This window comes from Elephas maximus, chromosome 10 (genome assembly GCF_024166365.1).
Source record: "Elephas maximus indicus isolate mEleMax1 chromosome 10, mEleMax1 primary haplotype, whole genome shotgun sequence".
NCBI lineage: Eukaryota > Metazoa > Chordata > Mammalia > Proboscidea > Elephantidae > Elephas > Elephas maximus.
This window is the reverse complement of record NC_064828.1, coordinates 92,683,810-92,702,283: the sequence shown is the minus strand read 5'-3', so window position 1 is coordinate 92,702,283 and position 18,474 is coordinate 92,683,810. Positions and strand designations below refer to the sequence as shown.

At 38.4% G+C, this 18,474-nt stretch overlaps 1 protein-coding gene across 1 annotated transcript in view; it reads right to left on the bottom strand.

Annotated features, from left to right (window-relative positions):
• The window catches only part of NRXN3 (neurexin 3), a 1,867,393-nt gene that overhangs the window by 160,183 nt on the left and 1,688,736 nt on the right, over nt 1–18,474 (bottom strand). Inside the window, 2 exon segments of the mRNA XM_049899475.1 lie at nt 11,348–11,655; nt 17,428–17,517. Of these exon segments, the coding sequence (XP_049755432.1) occupies nt 11,348–11,655; nt 17,428–17,517 (398 nt within the window).

Genomic DNA, 18,474 nt, shown 5'->3' with positions numbered 1-18,474 from the left:
AATTTTATTATGAGAGTCACAAAACAATGAAATTATTCCTTCCTGTCTCTTACACAAATGGTCAGGGATGATATTTGCATAAGTTACATTATATTGATTCTGGTAGAAAGAGACTCAGTAAAGACAAAAGAACACAGGCAAAAATAAGTGCTTTAAAAAATCTCACAGAACACACAGATGGAGGCATCCATTACAGTTGGCTTTGAAATGAATACAACAGTAATAACAAAACAAACAAAAGCAACAAACCACAACAGCAACAGCAAAACCTCATTCAGGTCAGTTCTCTTTCAGTCAAAACTACCTATTTCCCTCTTTGTCCTTGCTCATTTCTCCCTTATGAAATCCACTTTCAAATGTCATCGCCTCCCCCTCGCCAATAAACAAAGCATTCTCTAACAGGACAATAAGACAGTAAGGAACTGATAATGATAATAATAATAATAATAATGAGAAATGGCCTCAGAGATATATTTCATGTGCCTTCCCCTCTCCTTGTCTTCCTTCAGTGGAATAGCTTCCTGGCCAATGTGGCATTAATCATCAGAACAGCAGCCCCGAGATAAAGGCAGGGTGAGATTTCATTGTGCATTATAGTGTGAGTTATGGGTGCATGAATATGTGTCTCTGTCTTGGTATCTGGGAGGAGCAAGTGGAGAGGCAGAGCAGAAAAATCTGTCATTTTATATATTTATATTGCTCAAGATAGTCAGAACTGGTTCTCCATTGTTACTGCGGATTAAAATCATTCCCGTCCTTCTGCTTTCATTGGAGGTCACCTCACAGAAAAGGGGATAAATATTATGACAGGTTAAATTCTACCCATTTTTTTTCTTTTTCCATCTGCCTCAGGGGTGTGCAGCAGAGTTAGGGACAGGAGGAGGGGAGAAGTGGAACCAGGAGCAGGGTTGCTGTCTGATGGGAAAAATTCTTCTTTGCCAGTCCTCGATTGAGTATCCTCTCGTTCACTTACATAATGCTTTGGGCTAACAAGGTTTCCTGTCTTGAACTAAATTTGGGGAGGCTGTTTGAATGCAACAGGTAAACAGAGGCTACAACTACTCAGAAAGGCATTGTAAATATCAACTAGATACCTGCTACCGGAAATGAGGTCCACACACCAGCAGCACTGATGTCATTTGGGGCTTTGTTAAAAACACAGAATCTCAGGCCCCACCCCAGACCTGAATCAGAATCTGTGCTTTACTACAATCACACATTATAATGTAAGAAGAACTATTCTAGATGAGAGGGGGCAGTCGTGACTCAGAGGTAGAATTCTCCTCTGCTATTTGGCTTTGATTCCCTGCCAATGCACCTCATGTATAGCCACCACCCGTCTGTCAGAGGAGGCTTGCATGTTGCTCTGATGCTGAACAGGTTTCAGCAGGGCTTCTAGACCAAGGTAGACTAGGAAGAAAGGTATGGCAATCTACTTGCAAAAAATCAGCCAGTGAAAACCCAATGGATCGTAATGGTCTGGTCTTGTTGAGTATGGGGTCACCATCAGTCAGGAGCAGCTTGATGGCAGCTAACAGCAATAACATTCTAGATAAGAGACACAAACACATATGCACTCTCTCTGTCTTTCTCTCTCTCACACACACACAATCGGAGTAATTAGATAGAGTGAGAGACAGAAAAGGATGCCTGATGTACACAAGTCAATCAAATTCCCATCCAGTAGTTCTCTCAGTGACTGCTAGCCACCACAGACACGGTGTGAGTGTATTTTCCCAGTTATCTCCTCCCTAGATGATGAAAGAACCAATGGGAACCTTCCAGTCTCCATTTAGCTAACAGAACTAGCTCTCTAGACAACCCAAGGCATTAATTAGCAGGTTTCAAAAGGCAGGGCTGTCATAACAGCCTCAGTGTGTTTCTAATTTTTACAATCACTCAAACACGCACCAGAATGGTAAGAAAGCACATCCCACCCCTCCTACTGCCTTGTCAAAGACAAAATGGAAATATCAGCCTTGGAGCTTGGCTAGCAATGATTGCTGCTTGAAGTCATTTCCCTGTCATGTATAAATAGAAAGCGAAAGGATGTATTTTCAGAAAAAAAAAAAAAATACAATAATAAAGAGCCAATTCTTGTATCTCAGTTTAAACTGGAATCATTGATTCTTTTTGATAATTCAAAAGGCATTTATTAAGTAGTTTATATTGTACATAGAGGTGGTCATTGTGGAGTTCCTTCTGACAGCTTCAGCAAAGATGGGAGATACAGAAAGAAATATTAGTATTTTGATTAGATCAAAGACGCTCTAATCATCTACCCCAACTTTAGCTGTCCAATCTATGAAATGAGCAGATAGCTCTTATAGCAACATAATTACAGCGTATCTCCTCTGGCGTGCTTCCTCCTTTTTTCTCCTCTTCCCTCCCCTCCCCTTCTCTCCACTCCTCTCCTCTCCTGTATCCTCCCTTCCCTCTCCTCCCTCTCATTTATTTTTCAAATGTTATAGTATATACAAAGGCACCATGTTAGTGGCTTTTAAGAAAAGAATTATAACCACTGGAGAGAACTTGGATCTACCCTTATATTTTCTAGATGAGGGCAGAACTGAGGCTCAAGGAGGCTAACTGCTATGCTGAATGCCACACAGCCAATTAGCAACAAAATCAAAATTAACGTTCAGATGCTAAACTGGTTTAGCAGCTTAAACCTGGATTCTAATCCCATTTAAAGTAATAATAATTAGTAACTTTTTATTGAGTCCCATCAAGTTAAGCCCTTGACTTGTATTAACCTATCCTTGAAACTGATATTATAATTCCTGTATTTCAGGTGGTGAAACTAAGCTCCAAAGAATAACTTTGCCAAAATTCCACATCTGGAAAGTAGCATCCTAAATGAAATTCTGCCCAGAGCCATGGTTTTAACCACTTCTCTATTCATAAGCTAAATTGTTCCCCAATCCCTGTTCCAATGTACTATTTTCTTCACACCAGGCTGCTTTCTCATGGCTATCTTTGTCTCCCCTAAATATGCAAAATTTTGCTCCCCTTCTCTGCCTTTTCCCTCTGCAGCTAAGTTAATTTCATTCATTTAATGCATTTTTTTCTGTTTCTTGAAAATCATTAATTGAACCCTACTTGTGTCAGGAACTATACCAGGACCTGAATGTTAAGTGGTGAAATGCATAGATATTGTTCCTGCTTTCAGTCTATTGGTTTCTTACAGTATCTTCTATCTATGTTCTTTCAAGATATCATGAAAAACAAGTATTACAATAGAGAGTCCTGGACAGAGCTGGAGAAAAATATAGGACAAAATTCTAACTCACAAAAAAGATCAGACTTACCGACCTGACAGAGACTGGAGAAATCCCTAGAGTATGGCCCCCAGACACCCTTTTAGCTCAGTAATGAAATCACTCCTGAGGTTCACCCTTCATCCAAAGTTTAGACAGGCCCATAAAACAAAAGGACACTAAAGTGGCACACCAGCCCAGGGGCAAGGATTAGAAGGCAGGAGGGGACAGGAAAACTGGTAATAGAGAACCCAAAGTCAAGAAGGGAGAGTGTTGACATGTTGTGGGTGGGTAACCAATGTCATAAAACAATATGTGTACTAACTGTTTAATGAGATGTTACTTTGTTCTGTAAACTTTCATCTAAAGTATAATAAAAAAATTAAATAAAAAGATATGAAAAAAAGAAAACAGGTTATGGAGTCAGCTGAATCATAGGGTGATGGCCAGAGATAAATGGTGCTTATTTAACATGCTCAATGATTACAGAAATAGAGAACAGGTAACTGAAAGCAGGTAGAAAGCACCCCCCCATCCCGAAATGCACACAACCAGGGAAGTGAGCTTCAAGTTAATTTCTATCCATGCCAATTAAAATGAGCCATTGAAAATCATTTTGTTTGCCTTAGATAGAAGTAGAGTTTAGGAGAATTAGGAGTGAAGTAAATTAGGAAAGGGAGAAGGGGAAGAAACTGGAGAGGGAACATGGACAAAATTGAATTTCCAAAATGGTTTTGGAAATTAAAATGCTAGAACTAGCCCTTGCTATTATGATGACAAATAAGGAAAGAGTTCATGACCAGAAACCAGCAAAGAGTAATCCTGTTCTCCAGAGACAAGGAGACATTTCTGGGACTTTTAATTCACAAGACAAGGATTCAAGAGAAGCAAGATCAGTAATTACCTTTCCCACTGGTGAGCCTCACCAGGAAGTAGACCTTGGGGAAAAGGGGGCTTGGAAATAAGATCTGGCCTCTAAACACTGAGAGGCATATTTACTCCCTGAGAAGGTGCCTCCGGATTATTGCCCACTCATACATTTCAACCAACACTGACGGAGTATTCACTTTGTGCTAAGCACTGTTCTAGGCACTGGCTATAACAGTGCCTGCAAAAAAGACCTTGCCCTCCTAGAACTCATGTTCTAGTACATAGAGACAATAAACAAACAGACATGCAGTATCATGTCAGGTAACGTTAACTGCTATGAGAGACAACGAAGCAGGGCAAGATGATAGAGGATGCTATTCTTGTAGAGGATGGTCAAGGAGGGTCTCTCTAAAAGGTACCATATGAGCAGAAACCTAGACGAAGTAAGGGAGTGATTCATGTCAAGAGCTGGGATGAGCTGTTTCAGGCAGACAACATTTTAAGCAAAAAGGCACAGGCATGCTTGGTATGTTCACGCAGGGACAGGACCAGGGTGAGGTGAGTGAGGTGCTCACCTAAGGTGTAAAATGTCAGGGGGTGCCCCACAAGTCAGTACTCAAGATAAATACTATTTTGTTACATTTTAAAATCAGCATTAATGCAAAACTTTCCATGATGAACAAAATATTGACAATTTAAATAAAGACAATATCTTATACTTGCAATGACCCTGTTTCACTCGCCTCACCCTTATCGTGTCCCTATATTTAAGTGAAAGGAGCCTTGGTGGTACATCAGTTAAGCACTTGGCTACTAACCAAAAGGTTAGCGGTTCCAACCTACCCAGCAGCTCGATAGGAGAAAGACCTGGTAATCTGCTTCTGTACAGTTTACAGTTAAGAAAGCCCTATTGGGCAGTCTTCTCCATTACATGGGGTCTCTGTGAGTCAAAATCAATTCAGTGGCACACAGCAACCACAATATGTTTAAGTAAGAGCAAGAAGACCTGTGTGGCTGAAGCAGCTTGATAAAAATAAGGTCAGAGACATAGCGAGGAAGAGATCCATGAGCCACAAGGTAAGGATTCTGGCTTTAAACTCGGCCAAGTAGTACAGTAGGAAAAACCCTGAGCTTTAAAAATATTTGGGGACCACCACAGGCGGGTCGCAGAGAGCTGACCCCACTTAACCTCCCAGTCGTTCAGATGTCTCAAAATAGGATCCAGCACTTTATCAGCAGTTCTGGTGGAAATTCCATCCTATAAATATTGCATCCTCATTAGAAAGGTGCCTCTGTGACTGCCCCTGGAAACTCTGCAATGAGGACCTTCTCAGAGGATCCAGCTTTGGGAAATGCTGGGCTCTTCCACTAAAGTAAACATATTAAAAACAGAATTAAAAAAAAAAAAAAAAAAGCCATGCTATATTCTCTTCACAGGCCTATTTGTACTGCCAACGCATGAGTCTTTAAAGGTAGGTAAACCCATCATCACACTTTTTTTTTTTTATTAGAACTACAAAATCCCGGAGAGAAAATGTCACTAAAGAGTTTTAACAGGTAACGAGTAAATTAGAAATTAATTTCCTTCCCCCCAAATTATTACCTGAGAGTGGAAAAGAAAGTATCTATGTGAGGGTAAGGAGGAAACAGAAGATATTTCTTGGCTGGCAGCTAAAGTCTAATTAGACTGACAAATCTTCAGTGCCTTCCCCAGTTATGAGGCTTGGCAGGAAAGGAACACGCCCTGGAGCCACACATTATGTAAGGCTGTTAATCAATATTAGTTGAGCCCTGATCCTAAAAATAAACTTCCCCAGGAGGCTCTGTTGTCTAGTGGTAAAAGCGAGGAACTGTGTGGATTCTTTGTCTCATTTCTACCAAGTTGGTGATGATACGGAAAAGGTGGAGGGGCCCAGAGCAAATAATCCTTCGAGTAAGTATGTCCACGCTTGATCTACATCCTGTTATGGCATGGCATTTGGGATAAGGTAGGTGGATCTTGTATCCCAATTAAAGATACTCTGAATTACTAAAAAGGATTACTTTGATAACTAAAAAGGACCTTAATGAAATTTAGTGTTGTGGTCTGGCCTTGAAGATGCCATTGATAACAACACGAGTCTATTATATATATGGTCAAACCATATGAAATGGCTAGTGTCTGCCCATTTTTGGACATCCCTGGGTGGTGCAAGTAGTTAAGCACTCAGTTGATAACTGAAAGGTTGGTAGGTCAAGTCCACTAAGAAGCATCTCAGAAAAAAGGCCTGGTGAAAACCTTACAGAGCACCACAGTTCTACTCTGATAAACATGGGGTCGTCATGAGTTAAAACTGACTACACAGCCACTGGTTTGGTTTGGTTTGGGACCATTTTTGACATAGAAAAATGTCAACAACATGCTTCAACCTAATAGTATAGTCTGTAGTAACCAATCAGGGAAGCCAATTCCTACTCCAGAATATGACAAAATCTCCCATGGAAATCTCTTCTAATTGATGGGTGAAGGTTCTAGTTGAATCTGGGATCCGTGGAGGAGATCCTGGGCCATGGTGGATTTTTGTGGGAACAGACAAAATTATTCTTGGGCTTTTCAAACCCCTTGTACAGGAAGTCTAAGCTATATGAGGATCTATGAGTCTTGGGAGAGTCTCTTGGGTTGAAATTGTTGCCTAATGTCTAACAATTATTGAAAACTTACTATGTGGTAGACCCTGGCCTAAGTGCTTTTTACACATGATCATATTTACTACTCACAACAAGCCTATGGGGAAAATAATGTTATGCCCATTTTATAGATAACAGCTGAGGCATAGAGAGGTTAACCAACCTGCTCAGAGGTGTTACACAGATAAGTAACCAAAAAAAACCTGGAGTCTATCCCATGAATTCTGACTCCAGAGTCCATGTTCTCCCCTTCCATATACTGGTACTCTCCTGGGAACATTCAATGCATAGGATCAATTTTCAATCACAAGTATTTGCTTTGTTTTGCAATAAGTAGTATCAAGGCTAACTTGCGCTTCTTGTTTTCCCTAGCTTAAAACTAAAAGCAGAACAGATGGGAGATTTCCCACATAGGTACTGTTAAAAAGACTAAAAAATTGTTGCTTCCTTTTGGAATTTTTAAAAGGGGTTCACATGGAAACATTCTACCACCAACTTTTTGAAGTTTGAGATGAGAACAAAACCTCACAGAGCTCTCAAGTCTTTAATTTCTACTGTTCATTAAAAAAGGTTCAAATCCAAGCAGAGCATTGTGGTTTTCTGGTAATTTTCTGGTGCCAGGCAGCACTGGCCAATGTCAAGGTGACTTTACCATTGCCCAGCACAGGGAAAGTGGATCATGATCAATCCTGCTAATAGCTTATAAATGATTCCAAATAGTTATTTGCACAGAACACACCGAGCTCTTTCTTGCTGATAACAACTTGGGCAGAGGCCTAAGGTAAGAGAATACATGTTATTCTTGAAACTGTTTTCCTCTTGGTCCTTTCCTCTGTCTTTGGTGCATTTTGCTCATGGTAGCTGAAAGTTAATTCTAAAAGATTTTCATTTCTCACATTTTCTTTCTTCTAAGCAGAATTGAGAAACAAAGGATTTCTCGGTAGAACAAGTTGAGCTTTTCCATTTTAGAAGCTGACCTAGCAGTTTCATGATGGTAACCCACCAACATTTGGGTCAGCTATAGTTGACATATACGCACGATTGCTGGGGCATCCCTGATGGGAAGATTTACGGAAAACCTAATCCTGTTCTCTCTTCTTACCCTTCTGCCATATGGGGGAGTTTCAGGCCAAGTCTTTCGGTACCATATCCTTTGTCTCTCACAAATTCCTTCCATGCACTTTCTAGTCTAGTTGGACTATCATCAAGAATTATCATCTCTAATTTCCACAGTTTAGCTTCTGACATTTCTATAATGTAACCTAGAATTTGTTCCTCTCACTACCTACTCAATTTTACTCATTCTACAAGGCCCAGTTCTGACCCCCTCATCCACCCTAGTTCTAAATCCCTCATCCTTGGGATCTATCCCAAGGGAATCAGCCAGGCCATCCCAAATACCATTCCTATCCAATCAACACCATACCCATTCATAAGGTACTGCCTAATATTGATAGCTAATGTCAAACCCTCTTGCCCTTTTTAGGGCAAGCTCCATAAGCCCCATAAGGGAAAGATCCCTGGATTTCTTTTCTTTTTAGGGTCCCTGGATTCTCTTTCCTCTTTAAACGCAAAAATATGTGTAGATGGACTGATTTCATAACAGGACATATTCTGTAAAACCATAAGAACTCCAGGGTGGTTTAAAAACTGAAGAGAGAATTGATTTGTCAGAACTAATTTCATTCTCCAAATTCTAGCCTGACCCACCTTCAAATTCCTAGCCCCCAAAAGCTCCTAATCCCCGCTCTCAACTATAGCCACTCTGCCAGTAGAAGCAGCACCATTTTCAGAAATAGAGCCTTGCTCGAGAGGGTTTTGATTTACATAAGAATTAATCGGAATAGAATATAATAATAATGGTTAAAACATATACAAACTTACTACGCATGATATACTTGTTTTAAACATTTTACTATATTAGTTCAGTTATCCTCACAATGAGCACATAATTAGTACTTCTCTCCCCTTTTTGCAATGTGTAGACTTCGGTTGGCTGAAAATTCTTGCTCCTCCTCCCATTGAGAAATGATGTTTGTTTCCCCCCTTCCTCCAAGATTGGGAAAGCTTTGCAACCACTTTCACCAACAGAATATGGCAGAAGTGACACTATGCCAGTTTCCAGCCTACGCTTATATCTCCCAGAGAGCTGAGCCTTATGAACCCATTACCCACTTCATCCAAAAAAATGTATCTGAATCATACAAGGCCCATTAGAGCTCCTGGGACTAACATTCTTACCTAAAGTCTACACAGTCTAGGAATTCTCTTACACCCTATACAGAATATAAAGGTTGTTGGGTTCCCCAGCCCTAACATAGGCTTGATGTAATCTACAGAACGTACTTGAAACAAGAATAGGCTTGGAGATGAGGCAAGCTATTGTGTTTTTCATGGAGTCCAGGGCAGAGTTCTTATGGCTACAAAAAAAAAAAAAAAACTTTGACACAAAGCCATTTCCTCTGGCTATTTTTTTTTATTCTTTACAAAGAACATGGGGAATTTTTATCCCTCATCCCAGTCTAATCAATTCTGCCAGGCTGTTGGCTTTCTTCCAGAATGGGTATTTACACACCCTTAAAAACAAAGAGTGTTGACAGATTTTAAACTCATTTTTATAGCCTTGGTAGAAGCAAAAGGAAAACATGTCGATGTAATCCAATTATTATTAGACACAAAGGAGAAGAAATACACAGCAGAAAGAAGGCTGCTAGGGAGGACATCTTCTAGCTGTCCATCCCCACTAAAAGGACCACAGGCTTTATGATGTTCAGAGTCATAATCCCTGGCAAGAGTTTTGCACCTTGTACCCTACTCTTCTCCAGTGGCTCTGACTTTCTTAGATTGTGAAAAGGATTTAGGAGGTCACTCAGTCTGCTCCCATGTGTGTATTTTCTGAAGGAGGGAAAGCCAAAAGCGGATCATTATCATAGCTTAGTCCCTGAATCCCCATGTAACATTATATACTCTCGAGGTCAGTGAGAGTTTGGCCTTGAAAAGGACTAGGGGAGTAGCCATTGCTACAAAGAAAAAGCCGTTTGCTCCTCTGCTTCCCACAGAGTTAATACAATGTATTCTGACAGAAACAAAACGACTCTTCCAAGCCCTGTGCAGACAGAGCTATCCTTTCACCAACAATAAACAGATCTGCTCATGAGCTATAGAGAGTCATAATAGAAATATATATTGCCTTTTATCTTCGTTTCAGTGAATACAGTGAAGTGTCAGGAGTTATTGCTTTAATATCAGTAGAGAAGATACAATTTTTTTGAGCATGTGTGCAGGTATGCATGTAACAGTACGTGCGACTATAAGATCACTACGCTATGCTAATGTGTTAAAACCAAGATCCAGGCTCTTAGTGGCCTTTCTAAAACATGTAAAATTGTCCTGATAACGTCTTCAGTATATACAGCTAGAAATTGTTCCTGTGAAGTCAGACAAAGAACTGTCTGGATATTTCTGCTCAAAGAAAAGGGAAAAGGAAGACAACACCTTTTCCTCTACTACACCTATAAACTTAATTCAGAAGAATGGGAACACATAGGAGATTTAATTGATTATTGACTTGAAGTTTACAATGTCCACTGAAGTCAATGGAAAGGTTATGTCAAAGACTCAGTTGAGTCCCTAGATAATGTCTTAAAAGTAAAAGCAAAAGGCACAAGTACTGATCTGCTGAATTTTCTACCAACACTAACTAGGCTAGGGACAATTTTCCCCACAAGCAATTGGAATGTTTTATTTTATGCCAGAACATTTAAGGCTAATAACTCGATTAACCTCCTACCCCCAGCTAACTAGATTTATGAAATACCAAGTGAGTCAGCAAAGTATTAAGCTTTAACATGGGTATAATTACTTTCAAGTGAAAAAACAAAAACCTTAGCACAAAAACTAAGGACTTTCTGCAAAGCTAAACTCAAACCTTTAAATTTTCTAATGTAATTAGGATCTTGGTCAAATATAAAAGAAAGAAAATGGACCAAAAAAAAAAAAAAAAAGGCAAGTGATTAATCAAGACTCAATATCAAACACAAAGAGCATTTTGTAAGGATTAGTTGCACCTCTACTTTCAATTGCCCTTGATTTAATGGTGCCCATTGGCCTCAATAATGAACAATTCATATTCCAGCAAAGCCAGCTAAAGGAGATGAATAGAATTGAACAGGATATAATCTTTCGTATGATAACAAATTTTCCTTTCCTTTCCCCCTTTTCCCTTTCTGCTATTTGAAAAGAAAAAGCAAGAGGAGAGGGTATTTCATACTGTAAGTATTGCCCATTGCTCATTTTGAATAACAGCTTTACCATTTCAGTGATAAATATGATAGGAATAATGACCCAGGAGTGCCACAGGATTTTTACAACTTCTTTAGCAATGACTTTGTCTTTCTCTACTCTCGGGTCTTATTACAATGAGTTTCTGTAGGCATCCTTCCTACAAACATAGTCATTCAGACTCTTCAGTTACACGGCAACACTGACCATGGTAGCAATGATTCAGTGGCAAGAAAACAGAAACAATTACTACTTGTAGACAAGCTTACCTGAATGCTGGCTGTGGAGCGATTCTTGCGGGTTGTAGTAGTAGCCATTGTAGTGGTGGTTTCCATGACAGTGGTAGACATTTCTGGTGGCATGGAGGTTGTCTGTGTTGTTCCCAAGATTGATGGGACTTCTCCCACCAGTCGGACACTTCCATTGATTTTAATATTGGGGTTGTTCTCAGCTGCCATGTTCAGTACTTTCAAACCATCATAATAGAGCCCAGAAAGCTGGCCTTGGAAGAGACGTCCTTTATCCTTTCCGCCAATGGCTATTTGCGCCTGGGTGTTGAAGATGGTTAACTGCCGGCCTAGTGGGTTGGGTGGAGGAAACAGTATTATTCCCATACATTTTCTCTCTCTGCTTTACCTGGTCAAAATGGACCAGGTATCATAACAGGCTTCCTGGAGCAACTGAAGAGGAGAAAAGTGGATCACAAAAATTCAATAGACATTACCCAAACAAACAAACCCAGTGCCGTCAATAGACATTGGCAAGCAATATTTCACTATGGTTATCTCTTCCTCTGTCTAGCTGAATACCTTAGGTAACCTGAATAATGAAGTCTCTATTCCTTTATTCTGAGGAAGGAGAAATCTTGATTCGATGACGAGCAGTATTACAGTTTTCATAAGTATGTATTTGTGGATAATGGAAACAAATTTCTAAATTGTGTGACAACCAGAATTACTCATAGATGCCTATTGTACTGTTTTTTTAAAGGCTACAATGTTATATAAAACAACTTAAAGTAGAAACACATGGTAAACAAAAACTCATTGAGGTTATTCAGGACACTGAATTAAAAAAAAAAAACAGTTCTATTAGTTAAATTAACTGAGGATAAATTCTAGTTAAGAGACTTGGGTTAATTGTATACTTGTAAAATTCAACGTTCTAGTTTCTAAACATCTCATTTCTTAGTAATCTTCGTAATATATAATATCCTATTTGCATTTGGTATTCAATAAATGTCATGGCAGGCCATCTCCTATCTTTATTAACTTTTTGGGAGATCATGGTCAGACAACTAAATCATTTTCTAGGAGATGGGAAAATAAATAGGCATTGATAATGCTATTGGGGGAAAGTAAAAGGAAAACATAGCTTTCACATTCATTGAATTTTTAAAGGATGGTGGTATTAATGATGAAAGCAACACATAAACCTTTTAAAAATGATACAGACCCCAAACCCAGGTACCATATTTTTATACAAATAACACACGCCTTCTGCGTTTATTTGCTGGCCACACCCTCCCCCTCATGAGGGTGCCACCATGTCAACCCTCTTCCACATGTTTCTGTAAAAAAAAAAAAAAAAAAATTAGCTTGTGTGGGGAAGGCACAGATGGCAAACAAATACAGAAGGCACACATTATTTTTGTAAAAATGCGGTATGTTAATGGACTAAAGAATATCAATATTTCACCTTACTTGGATTTCCTATTTATGATTCTGTGGAAATATAACTATCAGAATATAATAGAATCATGACAATATAATTTAGAAAAGTATAACTCAACTTACTTTACTCTAAACTACTTCTACTGATAAAGAACTCTCCAAAGTGCCAGGTGTTTCCCAGAAAAACCCAAACTACTTTTTAAAACTCATTGTAATGTATCAGGATGTATAACATGCTAATGCCTTCTATGTTGTCATTTCTTAGATTACTTCCTTCTGCTTTTCCAAATGGAGAAGAAAAAAAAAAAACAAAACCTAATCTATTTTTTTTTATTAGAGGAATTAAATAAATCTGTTTTGAATTTTTCTCCGCTGTAGTCAGTGATCAAACAATATACCACTCATTCTTAATCTAATCACTAAATTTATTTTAGCTAAAAATAATTCTTATTTTTGCTTGTTTAACAAAAGGGTATGTTTTTAAAAGACTGGGGTTTTTGCTCCACAGTCTTTAATATGAATAGAGGTATATTATGATGTTTGGGCTGTTAACGTCTATCACTATTACATGATCTTCAAAGCTATGCTTATCTCAACTTTCTGGTGTATTATGGGGAACATCAGCTCAAGATACAAGAACAGAAGAAATGGAAGAGGAGGAGAAGGGGGAATGCATCTATACAGATGGGACTCTTTCTACAGCAATCAATTCTGCTCATTTAGACAACTCTTAAGGGTCTTTCAGTCAGAAGTAATTTACAGATAATACCCCTTTGGAGGCCTCAAATATTGCAGTATGGAGAATTGGCTAGAGAATTTTGTTATAGTGAAAATGGTCTACATTTTATAAACACGTTTGGAGCATGGAAACGGGATCTACTGGCCTTAATGATATCAGAATTACCCAGCTCTCATGGGGGCAATCAAAACCAATCTACTAGATTTCTATTATTTCCCCACCAATTCCTTCAGTGCCCCATGCACATGACTCATGGCCTGTCCATTGTCCTCTCTCCTCTTAACATAACATACAGCAAGTAGTTCAATGCATAATAACCCTGAGAAATGGCCTAGAGCTCATGCCTCTTACTGTCTATTTTTGATGGCAACCTTTTCTGGGAGCCCTAGGCTTCCTATCCAAGAGATGGCATGATGGGAGGTGAGAATAAATACTCCCTCAAACTGGCATAGGCATTTGGGGGTAATTTAACGTAATAAATAAGAAGAACCTGCCTAAATGGATAGTTCTAGGATGAACATTCAATATCTTATACAAGAGGGCCCTGACGCCAAGCTTTTCCTTCCGTTTACACAATCGTTGATCAACCATATTATTTATTCATCTCTTTCTTTGTATATAGTCTCTAGCATTGGTGATGAGTTATTACTGATCATAGGTAGAGGATTTTTTTTTTTTTTTTTATTTCCGACATTCCTGAAAGTACCTCACAATGGCTCTCATCTCTCCTGGTGGTATTATTCTCCCAATGCTTAAAAAGAGGGTCAGAGAAAGTTGCAATGGAAAATTAAATTACACTGGTTAGAAATGATGGTTGTCCTTCATTCCAGTTACCATAGTTCACTCCATAAAGTGGTCTTTGCTTGTTCAAGACTGACCTATGCATCAGAAAAGCAAGGCTGGAAACCCTGGTGGCATAGTGTTTAAGTGCCACAGCTGCTAACCAAGAGGTCGGCAGTTCGAATCCACCAGGTGCTCCTTGGAAACTCTATCAGGCAGTTCTACTCTGTCCTCTAGGGTCACTATGAGTCGGAATCGACTCGACGGCAGTGGGTTTGGTTTGGTTTTGGGCACTCCTGGCTATTGATGCTTTCCCAGAGAGATCTGACTATTCACTTCTTGGGAAAAAGACACTGGCAAGGTGAGACAGGAAGGGGAACGTCTGTGTTTCAATTCTCCATTTTGCTATAGGAAGACTTTGTTTTCGTTTGTTTGTTTCATGTCTATTTCTGGTTGGATTTGTTTTCCTTCTGTTCCAACACCCTCTCCTAGCTCTGTGTACCTTGGGTTAAGTAGTTACTGCAAAGCTAGCAGTCATTAAAGGGGCATGCTTTCATCCTCCTAACATCCCTTCCTCTGATCAGCTTATTTCTTCCAGACAATTAGGAGAAAGGGAATAAATGAGAAACAGTCATTACTAACCTCACCCTATGAAGGATTTGAGGAACTGACTGGACAAAGGTTCCTTTTTATCATTTGACCAAAAATTAATTCTCAAAATCAATGCCAGATCTCATTATTGTCACTCCTTATGATCAAACGTGTGTATATGTATACATATATATACATATATGTGTATATATACACATATACATATATGGGGGGAGGGGTGTGTGGTGGGTATTTTTTTTCCCGTCTGAGAATTGTTCTACCATAAGTAACACAAAATTTGGTTAAAAAAAAAAAAACAAGAAAAGATCTTTCACCTTTATAATAGTTACTTAATTTGTGTGTTTTAACACCAGTATAGGATTTATAACGGGTTAATTTTTTGTTTTGTTTTGGATCCTCATTCTCTTGGAAGTCATTAATTGTTACCTCTTTTGCACATGAAGTTCACATACTGCTTAAATTAAATCTTTGCACATCTCCAGTCAGTGTTACTCAAAGACTAATTAATTAAACCTCAGAACACCCTTGAGGAACAAGCAGTATTATTTCTCCTGTCCTCAGATGGGGAATCTGAGACATAAAGAGGTTAAGCAGATTATCTAAGGTCAGAAGGTCAGTCAACAGGGACAGAAAACAGACTCAGGAATGCTGTGACCCAACTCTCTTCCCCAATGACAGAAATAACTCCAAAGAGGCATTCCAAGTTCCTCCTGTGTCTGCCTAATGATCCTTCTGTATTTACCTGTTGTACTCATTGTCTTTATAGGCCTTTTAGTATGCATTTCCTATTCCTTTTAAAAGGAGGGTTAGCTAGGCAGGGGAAGAGGTAAAGCAATAGACTGAATATATGTTACTCACCCAAATTCTGAAAAAGTAATTTTAGTGAAAACAACATAGAAGAGAACCTCACAGTTTGCAAATAGACCTTTTCAATATCATATGCATATATAAAGATATACATATTTGATTGATAAACTAGACCACATGCCTCCATCTAGCATCAACCACCCTTATCCCTACCCAACCCCGCTAGTTCTTGTGAACTTGAAAACATCCTGTATGAAAGTGAACTGACAATATGCTATCATAAGAAAAACTGAAAGCCTACTAATAACTTTAGAATGGTTTATACACATGAAAATGCCTGGCATGCTATTAAGCTTAGACTTTAAAAGGCAATGGAGTAAAATAAAATTGAAAGGAACAAAAAAAGCTCTCTCAGGCACATGAGACTCAGACATGCATCTAGTTTTCTTTTTCTTTTTAAAAAGTGAGGCAATCATTGTCTTCAATGTTAAAGGGACTTTATGAGCTAGTGCTTACTGAACAAAATTATTTGCTTTTTAGAGTTAGTCTTAAGTTATTTTTGATTAGACCACATGCGTTAAAAACAGGGCAAACAGTTAAGACCCAATGAGGATTTTCAGTGTTCCAAGGCCCAAATGTTTTCACCTAACTTCAAAACTGTAGTAGCTTTTAGATTTTCTTTAAGTGCATAGAAGTAATTTATCCAATTACCATATATATATATATATGACTCCATCAAATCTCTACAAATTTTAAGAACTTACTGTCTTAAGACAAGAGTAGCTTGTACTGAATGGCTCAGGAAAGAACAGAATATATAGATTTTTTTTTTTTTTTTTTAATAGAGGACTTTCTTCATTGAAAGATAATCGTTTACTTCCTGGCAAATAGAAGCCACACAGAAAATTCTAACATCAGTTATAACTGCTGCCCTCTTTTCATTAACTGAGTGGTTGTTTTCTCCAGCAAATCAGAAATTGCTGTTTTGCCTTTCATAAGCCTTTTCCCTTTCCAACTCATTGTCTTAACTACTTACACTTTTGTTGTATTAAAAAATCAAATACACAAGGGTATCACACAACCAAAGTGTAAAATGAATTTTTTTATTTTTTAGTTTCAGTCAGCAACTAGGACGTAATTAACCTTTTACAAAATACTTTTGCCTCTATAGGTTTTGAATTTAAAGGCAAAATTCATCTTTCCCATTCTTTTCTTTGTTTAAAAACAAACGTTTTAAAAAAAAATTGCTGCCCTTATAATATTTGTTTTAAGAAGTTTTAAGTTACAAAAGTCAATCTATGATTTTTTCTTTTTTTAACCATGTTACAGATAGTAAAGCCAAAACAGTCTCAAGATGTAAGTTTAAAAAGTACTTTTGAAATTTCTTTAGGAAGCTTTGGTATAAGAGGTAATTTAAAACAAATTAACAAATAATGTCATGCAGTGGTTAGATTGCCATAATACATTTCTTCTTTAGAGGTCCCTGGAATTTCTTGTTTGTGATCGTCACGCTGATCGCAAGCTAGATGTTAGTCCCTTTAACTGTGTTTTAATGGCAATGTATTATAGCATGATTTATCAACATATGGCAGGTGGAAGCTGACACAAATTATAATGAAAATTAAAACAGTCATTTATGCAGCAGGCGATTATCATTTAAGAAACATTTATTTGCAGGCTTTAAAAATGAGGGTTTAGAATCAAATGATTTTAAAATGAAAGTTTTAACGACGGTTACCTTTTTCCTGCAGCCACTCTTCTACGGGCCGGTTATATTTGAAGGGGATTTTCTGTTTTACCATTTGGAAGCGTTCATTATCAGTGTTGCCTTTAAAGTTTAAAAAACAGCTTAAAGAACAATCTGAAAAGTCAATAAGTCATTAAAAAACATCCTAGGTTTTTGGTTTGTTTTATGAAGTTTTTAGAGATAGGTATCAATTTAGTTTTAGTAGAGGTGGAGTTGAAGTCACTCTGCCCTTGGTGGACACATTGGAGGTCAGGTTAGTCTTAGCTATGCAGTGCTCCATTGTATTTTGGTAATGGAACCTGAGAGAGTAGCAAGAGGTTTGGTCATTTACAGGAATGGTTTTTATTTCACTTTTCTCCATCTCTGCCCATCCACTCCTTAACTGGGCCAGTTTAGGCATAAGGATCAACTTGCCCCGTGAGTAATTCACCTGACATAATATGCTCTTCAGTCATACCGCTCTACTGTATCCTTTTAGTATTTGAAACTACTTTATCTTCTGGCAGAAAGAAGCCAAGGAAGACAATTTAAGCTTTGATGGCCAAGGGAAACTTATTTCATATAGGAGGCCCCAGCATCCCACCTCACCTACGTTGAATATGTAGGGTACCACAGATGACTATATCTCTATTTCTTTGACTACAGATTTTCTCCACGTTTCAAAGAAAGGAACCCAAAGTAAATATCTCAGAATAAAGGCAGTGGTAGAGCATTTGCTCCACTTTTCAGCATCTATATTTTATTACTATCAGTAGACACTGACTTTATTATAGTTTCCCTCTCTCTCTCTCTGTTTTCCTCCTGTGAGAAGTCTCTCCTGAACAAGCATCCACTCATAAAGCCTGTTTAGGGATACTTCATTCAGGCATGAAATATCTAATTAGGATCAAGGCTCAAAGAGTGCTTTTAACAGCATGTCCCCCTTCTCCTTTCTTAAGTCTTCTGTTGCCACCCCTGGATGGTTTCTCTAATTAAAACAGACTTGGAGAGTAGTGTCATGGAGACACAGCCCTAGTGAATATACTTCAAATCATGAAA